At 42.1% G+C, this 11004-nt stretch overlaps 1 protein-coding gene across 1 annotated transcript; it reads left to right on the top strand.

Annotated features, from left to right (window-relative positions):
• The first annotated feature begins 5575 nt into the window (after positions 1-5575).
• LOC126455304 (uncharacterized) lies at positions 5576-6154 on the top strand. The gene has a single exon (XM_050091164.1). The coding sequence runs from the start codon at positions 5576-5578 to the stop codon at positions 6152-6154; it is 579 nt and encodes a 192-aa protein (XP_049947121.1).
• The last annotated feature ends 4850 nt before the right edge of the window (positions 6155-11004 follow it).

The raw sequence follows: 11004 nt of genomic DNA, 5'->3' as shown, positions 1-11004 counted from the left end.
TTTTTTTTTTTCCTTAGTGCTCGAACAGCTTACGCGTTGTTCCGATTTCTCCCGATTTTACAGCGATGTTTCATTGTTCTGTAACGTATATATAAGTATTTTGTAAGTTTGGGAACTATTTTGTTTAACTGCGTATAGGTATATATTGCGTGTGTCGATTCCATGTGTCAGGTCATGTGTGATATTTTTATTTAGACTGCGGATGAAACTTTATTCTGACTTCTTGTTTATTCTGTGGCTGTTGATTTTTTTATACTGATACTTTTCGGATGTGTGCTTTGCTTATGATGACTCGTATCCGGTGCAAAAGAAAGAAAACATTGATACGACGCAACAGGGTAATCGCTCAACTGCGGAGGTCTAGCAAACGGGAAGTATAGTAGGAAGGATTCTGTACTTCTCTGGTGTAGTGCAGGGTAATAAATAATTTTCAGCTGGAATCTTTAGCAACAATAACACGCATGTAAGTTCTGAAAACGGACAGACACCATACACTCTCGTGTCGGAAAGTGCAGGAAAGTCCTGAAGTAACAGTAGTGAAAGTACAGTTGAGTTCCCAATCAAGTCTGTAGTAAACTATCAATTTGATATGAGGGAGCTAGTAAGACTATTATCTGAGGAGAGTTGTAAGGCGTTAGAAGAAAGTAATTAAAAATTATCTCAGAAGAATCGTACGGCGTTGGTAGAAAGTAATAAAATATTATCCGAGAGAATCGGACGCAATAAAAAAGTAGCTGAGAAACTGTCTGAGGACATATATCAGAAGCTGACGGGTCTCGCAATAGAGGTGAAAAATGACATAGTTGCGGAAGCAGATTCAAAGTCTCGACCGCTCGACCGGTGTGTTTGCACTTTGGAAGGGGGGGGGGGGCTGTTGCACGCTAGCGAACGAACAACTTAAGCTGCAGGAAGAGCGTCTTACAGGGTATTTCCGCGCGCTAGTTGAGTCGTGTAAACACGAACACGTGGAGCTGCGGACCCTTGCACAAAGGCCGGCGGCACAGGTGTCGGAGCGCATTAGCGGCCGGGATGACTGTAACAGCGGAGCGATCCAGGTATTGACTGCCCAGTCACAAGCATGGCCCGAAAGTTAGGGGACTTGTTCACAAGCGAAAATTGCGATAAGAATCCACCGATCAGCGTAGCTGAGACTGTAGGGAGCAGATCACCACAGAAATCTCAGCGGGGTCAGTGGGAAGCAAATATACAACATAGACCCAATACAACAGAATTCACTAAATCACTAAAGACCAAGAACTCTGATTGATATGACGGGGTATCTAGCAGAATACTGAAGTATTGTTCTATGTGTGTTAGCCCAGTACTTAGCCATATCTGTAACTTTTCCTTTAGGGTGGTCGGTTTCCTGACAGATTAAAGTACTCGGTAGTGAAGCCACTTTATAAAAAGGGAGACATTGATAATATTGACAATTTTAGGCCTATTTCTATGCCATCGGTGTTTGCTAAAGTTATCGAGAGGGTAGTATATACAAGGTTACTGGAGCATTTAAATTCACATAATTTGCTGTCAAATGTTCAGTTTGGTTTTAGAAATGGTTTAACAACCGAAAATGCTATATTCTCTTTTCTCTGTGAGGTTTTGGACGGATTAAATAAAAGGTTGCGAACGCTAGGTGTATTCTTTGATTTAACGAAGGCTTTTGTCTGTGTTGACCACAAAATATTACTGCAGAAGTTGGACCATTATGGAGTAAGGGGAGTAGCTTACAATTGGTTCGCATCTTACTTTAAGAACAGAAAGCAGAAGGTAATTCTCCGCAATATTGAGAGTGGTAGTGATGTTCAGTCCGAATGGGGCACTGTTAAGTGGAGCGTTCCCCAAGGGTCGGTGCTGGGGCCACTGCTGTTTCTTATTTATATAAATGATATGCCTTCTAGTATAACAGGTGATTCAAAAATATTTCTGTTTGCTGATGACACCAGCTTGATAGTGAAGGATCTTGTGTGTAATACTGAAACAGTATCAAATAATGTAGTCCATGAAATAAGTTCGTGGCTTGTGGAAAATAATTTGATGCTAAATCACAGTAAGACCCAGTTTTTACAGTTTCTGACTCACAATTCAACAAGAACCGATATTTTGATCAGACAGAATGGGCATATTATAAGCGAGACGGAACAGTTCAAGTTCCTAGGCGTTGGGATAGATAGTAAGCTGTTGTGGAAAGCCCATATCCAGGATCTTGTTCAGAAACTAAATGCTGCTTTATTTACCATTAGAACAGTATCTGAAATAAGTGACACTTCAACACGAAAAGTAGTCTACTTCGCATATTTTCATACGCTTATGTCGTACGGTATTATTTTTCGGGTAATTCTTCTGATTCAAAAAGGGTATTTTTGGCTCAAAAACGGGCTGTTCGAGCTATATGTGGTGTAAGTTCGAGAACCTCTTGTCGACCCCTATTCAAAAATCTGGGAATTCTGACATTGCCCTCACAGTATATATTTTCTTTAATGTCATTTGTTGTTAACAATATTAGCCTATTCCCAAGAGTTAGCAGCTTTCACTCAGTTAATACTAGGCAGAAATCCAATCTGCTTGTGGAATGCACTTCCTTGACTCTTGTGCAGAAAGGAGTGCAGTATTCTGCTGCATCCATTTTCAATAAGCTACCACAAGAACTCAAAAATCTTAGCAGTAGCCCAAACTCTTTTAAGTCGAAACAGAAGAGTTTTCTCATGGCTCATTGCTTCTATTCTGTCGAGGAGCTCCTGGAAGAGCTAAAAAATTAAGCAAATTGTTGATTTTCTTTATTTAAACTTGCGACTTGTCACCTGAATACGTTTTTTTATATTTCATTTTATCTGTTTCTAATATAGTGTTATAATTTCATGTATTGACTCGTTCCATGACCATGGAAACTTCTCCTTAATTCGGTCCCACGGAACAATAAATAAATAAATAAATATGAGTGGGTAGCTCACCTGGAGGACCTCACGTACAATGCAGAGGCTAGCAAACGTGTTTGGAGAATACAGACCTGGACTCTGGACACGGTGCTGATTCGAACGAGGATAGCGGCAGAAGAAAACGAAATGGGAGCGCTTGTGAGTGATCTGCACGAGAGGATTTGATTTTAAATATTTCCTCTCGGTGAGAAACTTCGAAGTGTTTCGGAACGGTCCATACGGGTTTCATTCCAGGGCTTGTTTACAGCAATTCCAATTTTCCGTACCTCCTCCCTGGCCGGACTCGCACAAGATTGAATACATGTGTGGGTACCTCACGAGTGAGACAGCTACACTCAAGAGGGCGGCAGCACGCGATTTCAACGCAGTCAAGGAGTCCCAACAGATTTTTCTATCGGCTTACTGGTCTGAGGTGGCCCAGGACCACGATTTATTTAAAACACGGGATAATTATGATTCCGAACTTGCAGAATTCAGTCTTTTCAAGATCGGTTCAGTCATCTGAAGGTATACGATGCAAAACTCAGTTGTTGTACGATCCTTAAGGATCGAAAGAACTAATTCGCATTTTCATTATGAAGGCACCAATGAAGCTGCTCCACATTGTTACTACAGGAAGATGTAAAGATGACATAGAAAGATTTAGAACCACGCTCAAAGAACTGCAGCACATATCCCGACCAATTTCTCAATACAAATAATATGTTTTATCTATACTATATAATAATTCACTTTATTGTCTAAACTTTGAGTCTCACTCCAGTGGTGGTGGTAAGTTACTAGGGGGCTAATTTGCTGCGATCATCGGTCCCTAGGCTTCCACGCTACTTAATCTAACTTCACCTAACCTACGCTAAGGACAACACACAAATCCATGCTCAAGGGAGGACTCAAACCCCCGACGGAGGGAGCCGCCCGAACCGTGTCAAGGTGCCTAAGACCGCGCTGCTACCCCGAGCGACCTCACTCCAATAATGTTATAGAAGCTTATATATGTATCTCGGTATCATTTTGTACATACAAGTAACCTTGTGAGAATAAATTCATTAGTTTTTCATGTTGAAATTTTTTGAAAACTTGATAATTTAATCAGATAAGATTTCTTTCATTTCATTTTATTAAGGAGGACCACCTTATGAAGCAATTTTTGGGGTACAATTAAAACTTCCGGGCTGATAGGCTGTGGTCGATGTAGAAAACTCTCCCCTGACGTTTCGTCTCCGACTGTGGGAGACATCCGCCGAGGTAAAGCGGCGAACTGCCGTGAAAGCCTACATTGTATGACCAATTTTTGGGGTAGTTGCTCATGTATTAGTTTTAAGTCAGTACTAGGAATTTCTTTTGTAAACTCTATAATGCCTGTACGATGTTGTCGTGAGATGTTTCTCAGTGTTTGAAACGACCTTCGTGAGCCGGCAGCATTTGCCGAGTTTCTGCGGTTAACAGCACGGCATCTGCAGCTAACGACGGATTTCCCAGGTGCGCTAACAGCAGGCGGGGTCCGCACAGTGGCGTCAAAAGCAGACCTGCAGAAAGGGGCCGCTCGGCCCACCCCGCTGCTTCCCAGTACCGAAAGACGGAGGGAGACTTACGGATCGTGGCTGCCTGCCGAGCCGAGGCCTATTGCAGGGCACATGTCCGTAGGAGGACACGTCAACTGGCAGACACGCCCAAACAAACTAGGCGGGCTTTGTGCCGCTCAACGGAGACTTACAGAGGCGGAAAAAAGTATTCAGACACAGGCCACATGCGTATCTCACGGGGAATTGTGACTGATGCATATACGAAATGTGTATCTGCATGTGTGCTATAACGCAGGGAATATTTCGAAAGACGTCGAGTATGCGAATGTCACGGTACCCTCTACCTGGAACGATTAGTTCTGTGTTATCATCACAGGCGTATGTTTCACTCGGGACAAAAGCAATCAGACACCGCCCCGCTTGACAAGTTAACCGCAGTCTGAAGGCACAACTGGGCGGCAGCAAGCAGTCAGTGTACGCAATTAAGCTGTCTTGTACTACAGGAACGGGCAGTTTTCGCCAAAAAAGACCAACAATGTAGAAAACTCTCCCCTGCCGTTTCGTCTCCGACTGTGGGAGACATCCTCCGAGGTAAAGCGGCGAACTGCCGTGAAAGCCTACATTGTATGACCAATTTTTGGGGTAGTTTCTCATGTATTAGTTTTAAGTCAGTACTAGAAATTTCTTTTGTAAACTCTATAATGCCTGTACGATGTTGTCGTGAGATGTTTCTGTGTTTGAAACGACCTTCGTGAGCTGGCAGCATTTGCCGAGTTTCTGCGGTTAACAGTACGGCATCTGCAACTTTTTTTCGCCAAAAAAGACCAACAATGTAGAAAACTCTCCCCTGCCGTTTCGTCTCCGACTGTGGGAGACATCCTCCGAGGTAAAGCGGCGAACTGCCGTGAAAGCCTACATTGTATGACCAATTTTTGGGGTAGTTTCTCATGTATTAGTTTTAAGTCAGTACTAGAAATTTCTTTTGTAAACTCTATAATGCCTGTACGATGTTGTCGTGAGATGTTTCTGTGTTTGAAACGACCTTCGTGAGCTGAGCCACTGGACGGCCGCTGTTTAGTATGGCGTCAAGCAAACGCAGAGTGGGAGCCCGAAAACATGCAAGTAACCAGCAAACATGGAGGCGGCAGTGTGATGGTGTGGGGACTCATGTCTTCCAGAGGTGTTGGCGAGCCCCGTAAAGGTAGGGAAACGACAGTGGAAGAGCGAAGGCTTATTATGCAGCTGCATAGTGGTGGAAAATCATATGCAGAAGTAGGCAAGGTCACCAACCGAAGCCGAAAAACTGTATTTAGTATCGTCCAGATATGGAAAGAAGAAAAAACTCTCGTCAATCGCCCACGACAGGGGCGTCCTCAGAAACTCACGAACAAAGACAACAAGAAGATATTTCGAACGGTGAAAAACGATCCCCGGACAACGGCCCCTGCTATAGCTGCAGAACTGGCAGAAGGCGTTGACGCCGAATTTAGTTGCAGAGCAGTGCGCAGATGCCTGAACAGTGCTGGGTACAATATCAGAGTGCCAAGGCGCAAACCGTTCGTCAGTAAGTGTAACGCAAAAAAGCGGATGGTATTTGCAGAAGAAATTGTCGGCAACGATGTGACCTTCTGGGACAAGATTCTGCGGAATGATGAATGCAAATTTACTCTGAGCCACTGGACGGCCGCTGTTTAGTGTGGCGTCAAGCAAACGCACAGTGGGAGCCCGAAAACATGCAAGCAACCAGCAAACATGGAGGCGGCAGTGTGATGGTGTGGGGACTCATGTCTTCCAGAGGTGTTGGCGAGCTTGTATTTACTGAAGGCACCACGGACAAATTTATCTATCTCGATATACTCAAACAAAATCTGAGGAAAAGAGCTGCGAAGTTGGATCTTGGTGGTGACTTTTATTTCCAACAAGACAATGATCTTAAGCATACGGCGGAAAGTGTCAAACTATGGATGCTATACAACACGCCTCATCGCCTCATTACCCAACCGCAGTCTCTGGACCTCAGTCCCATCGAAAACATCTGGAATGAACTGAAAACGAGACTACACAAACGACATCTGAGCAGTGTGACGGATTCGTATGCATGATAGAAGAAGAATGGGTGAATATCGGTTCGGATATAATGAAAAAGGTTGTTTACTCCATGCCAAAAAAACTGAGGACTGTAACACAGAGAAAGGGACGCATTACCAAATACTGACTGCTGAGTGTCTAAATACTTTTCCCATTGTATATTTCGATTTTCTTTCTTTTTTTTTTTTTTTTTACACAATGCGTGTTTTGTTACTTCTTGTTCTGCATATGTTCAGATTGACATATGTATTACACATTTGTAAAGAAAAAAATATATGTTTTGAGTTAAAAACACATTTAAGATTTACTTCTCTGATTACTCCCATTATCTGAGTATTTTTGTCCGCCTCTGTATGTCAAAGGGCGACTGCACGTCGATCCGTGTCTCTGCTGCCGAAGACGACACAACAAATGCCAATTCGTGTGTCCCTTGCGCAGATGTATCACAACATTCGTTCGAGTAAACCTATCACTTGTTTCAAACTGTCTCTTCTGCGCATGCGCAGCTTCGCGATAGTTCCGACCGTCAGAACTCTGTGGGTTTACTCGGTGTGCGGACATTTGCCACAGCGGACATTTGCCACGATTTTACCTGTTCCGAAGGGTTGGGTCCCTTGTCTCCCCCCCCCCCTCCCCCTCCTTCTCCTCCTTCTCCCCACCCGTCGCCCGACCCGCAGTAAAGGTACTTACTGAGTCTTTCCGCTGGTTTACTTAACATAGGACCAGAATCTCTATGAATTTTTCGCCACATTTCTAGAGATAGTTTCGTTGTGGAAACTATTAAATGCATCTCCCATTGAAATCCGCATCAAATTTCAAGCCTCACTAAAACTTCGCCAGTTTTGGAGATTTTGCATTCGTCTAAATTAATAGGTGCCTTTTTCAGTGCTCCTGCAGCAGCTTTCTGTCGTGTTTTGTGTACCATGGGGGATCACATCCGTCTATTATTAATTTATTTGGTATGAATCTCTCGAGTGCTGTTGATACTATTTCTTTGAACTTAAGCCACATATGGTCTTCACTTACATAGTTTGGAAGGATTGGAGACTGTCTCTTAGAAAGACATCAACCGAATTTTTAGTTGCTTTTATAAATAGACATATTTCGCCTTTAGTTTTAGTGAATTTGTTTGTTACGGAATTGATCCTCGCTACGACTGTGTGTTCACTAATCCCTGTATCCGTCGTGATGCTCAGGACTATTTGTGGCTAAGAGGTCAAGTATGTTTTCGTAACCAATTGCAATTTGAATGGCCTCTTGAAATAATTGTTCAAAATAATTTTAAAACATAATTTAGAACAGTTACGGAAGTTGTTTTCTACCACAATAGGGTCTGAAAATGTATTTTTGTAAAGATACGGAAGATAGATTGAAGTCACTGACAACTATAATTGTACGGAAGGGAACCTGTTTGCGATGAGACTCGAGTTTTCTTTGAAATGTTGAGCAACTGTTTCATCTGAGACTGGGGGTCGGTAAAAGGAGCCAGTTATTAATTTATTCCCGTTGTCGAATATAACCTCTGTCCATACTAAGTCACAGGAACCACCTGTTTCAATGTTGCTTGTGAACTGGAACACACATTACATTATCTTTCCTTAAGTTGTGCTTCTTGTTTCTGTTGTAGTGCAGATCACTATAATTACGGCTTTTCCCTCCAAAACCTAGGATGCTTTCTTTGTGACCCTGTAAATACCAGAGCTAAACAATGTAGAACAACAACGTACGTTACAAGCATAGCATTCTGTATTACTTCATTTCCTTATTTCTAACATTTTAAAATTGTACGTTGACTTTAGATGACATGCCAATCATAGATGTTCTTATCTCTGTTTATAAACGTCATTCAGTCATGTTTTGAACATTGTCCCGCTACACTTTATTAACTAATGTTTCGCCAAAAGGGATATCGGATTTTAGAGAGTAAATTAATATGGAGTATGTCGTTCTTCTTTTCAAACATTCACATACCCATTTCTTCTTTCGTTACTGTCTTTTGGGCATGCAGTTGTAATAATTAAAGTAGGCACAAATGCAGTGATCAAAAAGAAATGATTAGCGTACATTCGCATTCTCTTTACATCGTTCCTTTCTTGTTGCTCTCATGGCGATGGACTGTTTCTATCGCAATCAGTAAGCGTGATAGGAAGCTACCGTACAGACAGAGGGATCTATATTTATACTTGGCAGAACTAATTACATACTGACATAATCGTCGAAATTGCTTTCGTTTCCCAAAACTTATAAATATTTCGATTTCGGAAAAGAAGCTCTGTATTTTGTCAAGATGTCGAAGAACAAGGTCCCTTACGTACTGGTCGTATCGAGTAAGATGTGGAGACGGCGGTTTGAAAGCGGACAGAAGAAGTACGAGGAAGGGCGTCCCTTACCTGAGGGATCGCTACTCAAGCTACCTGGCGAAGGGGCAAGTGTGGCAAATGTCCAGTGTGGCGAATGTCCGGCGTGGCAAATGTCCGGCATTCGGTTTACTCGAACACGTATTTCGCTTGTTCCGTTGTCTGACCACCCGTAGCGCTAGTTGACACCTCTACTCTCTTCGTGTTACGCAAATGTTTCTGGTTTAAACAACGAAACAGTGCACCGGTTACGTAGTTTTTGTATGCTTTGCACTACTCCTTTCCAGAATTTATTCTCATTCTCAGTTGAAAATATGTTCGCAAGTTTTTTGTATGCTGTTTGTATATGTGTTGTGCCGCTCTTCCACGTCTTTTTGAGGTTAAGTTACCCTACTGTGCCTACTACAGTATGCAAAAGCACACAAACACTATGAAATTTCACCAACAGTGTGACTGATGGTGTGCGTGTGTCTTATTTTCTGCATTATGGAGAAGGCACAGTGTTCAGGCGTAACGACAAGCGCCGGCCTCGAAGATCAAGAACGTAACCGCAGAGAAGGCTGTGAGACGACGTCAGCCAATAGTACGCGACTAGGACCGCACGACGGCAGGAGCGGCCTGTACAAGAGGAGAATATAAGCGCCGCTTCTGCCAATATCGAACGGACAGCAGAAGACGATCACTAGAAGAAGCACTAGCAGAACCGGGCTAGAAACCACGCACTAGGAGAGAGGCACTAGAAGGGCCGTGATTAGTGATCCATATCCATTTGTGTAAATTAATTGTATGGACATTGATTATTTGCATGTCGCCATTTGTTTGCGACCCAAAGTTATGTATTGTCAATCTACTTTATCGTAATAAAAACCATCAATGTGATTTGCTTGAACTGTAGTGAAGCTGTCCGAGAAAACAGTATCCTTCAGGCACCCTCTAAAGAGACGAGTGGGCAGGACTTATGACCATGAGAAATTCTCGAAATGCATCGTACGAAGCATGAAAAAATACATAAGTGGTGTAGTGTTTCATTATTTAAAGAATAAGTGACATGTTTTCCAAAAGCAGCGGTATGATGAATGAAATTGAGTTAAATGTTTTGCTTCTCACTTGTGGTCGGCACTTCTTGGAGAACCAGTGATACAAAATGTTAATTGAAGACGTTCGTAATTATTCCTGACACTTCTTCCCTCATAAACATCCTGTTTTCTTTTAAATGTTTTAATTACATGCATGTGATGAAGTAATTCGATCGGCTTGTGTCATTGATTTTGGTAACACACGTTTTGTTGCTGTCTGACAATACATTGCAGATGATTAGTACCAATGTCAATAAACGAGGTACTAAATGCCCAGACATTACAAATGCCGGAAACTATGTAATCTGAACAAAATTATCGTTGGTTTGGTTGCTAAGAAGTGGTCGCAATGAGTCCACTGGTTAAGAACATAGTACGCAGCTTAATTTCGCACACACACACACACACACACACACACACATACATACATACATATATATATATATATATATATATATATATATATATATATATATATATATAACGTTAATTTCTACCTATGCCACCTGTTCTCTAAAGTGAGCCGATTTAACGTGACCGTGTTATGTGTAGCAAGATTATAGCACATATTTATTTATTTTGAAAGTGAGGTTAAAGGGCAGTGAGATCCCTTTCTTTTGATATCCCATGCTTTAATAAATATTATCTGTGACCCCTTAAGAGAATAAAATTAGACTACGATGTATTAAAACTGGATTTCTAACCCCTTGAGAAAATAAAACTACACTATTATGTATTAAATTATCACACAAATGAGGTATATAGTTTCTTTAAAAGGCTAGCAGGAACATACGATTTCTTATCTTCAATGAGAATGCTACGAGATTGAACGCAAAAGCTCTGAACATGCGCACGCTGATATCTTTGCGGCAAGCTTCTTAAAGGCTTTGGAGCCAGTTACAAGAATTTACTCTGATCAGTCGAAACTGGTTGCAACCTTCCATCGGTTGCAACTCGAATAGCTTTCACCAACTGAGAAACCACGAGAACTGGGAGAATGAGTGCGTCGAACGCATACGCGTCG

The sequence above is a fragment of the Schistocerca serialis genome, chromosome 1, assembly GCF_023864345.2.
Source record: "Schistocerca serialis cubense isolate TAMUIC-IGC-003099 chromosome 1, iqSchSeri2.2, whole genome shotgun sequence".
NCBI lineage: Eukaryota > Metazoa > Arthropoda > Insecta > Orthoptera > Acrididae > Schistocerca > Schistocerca serialis.
Note: the sequence above shows the minus strand (reverse complement) of the source record. Positions and strands in the feature narration are given on the sequence as shown.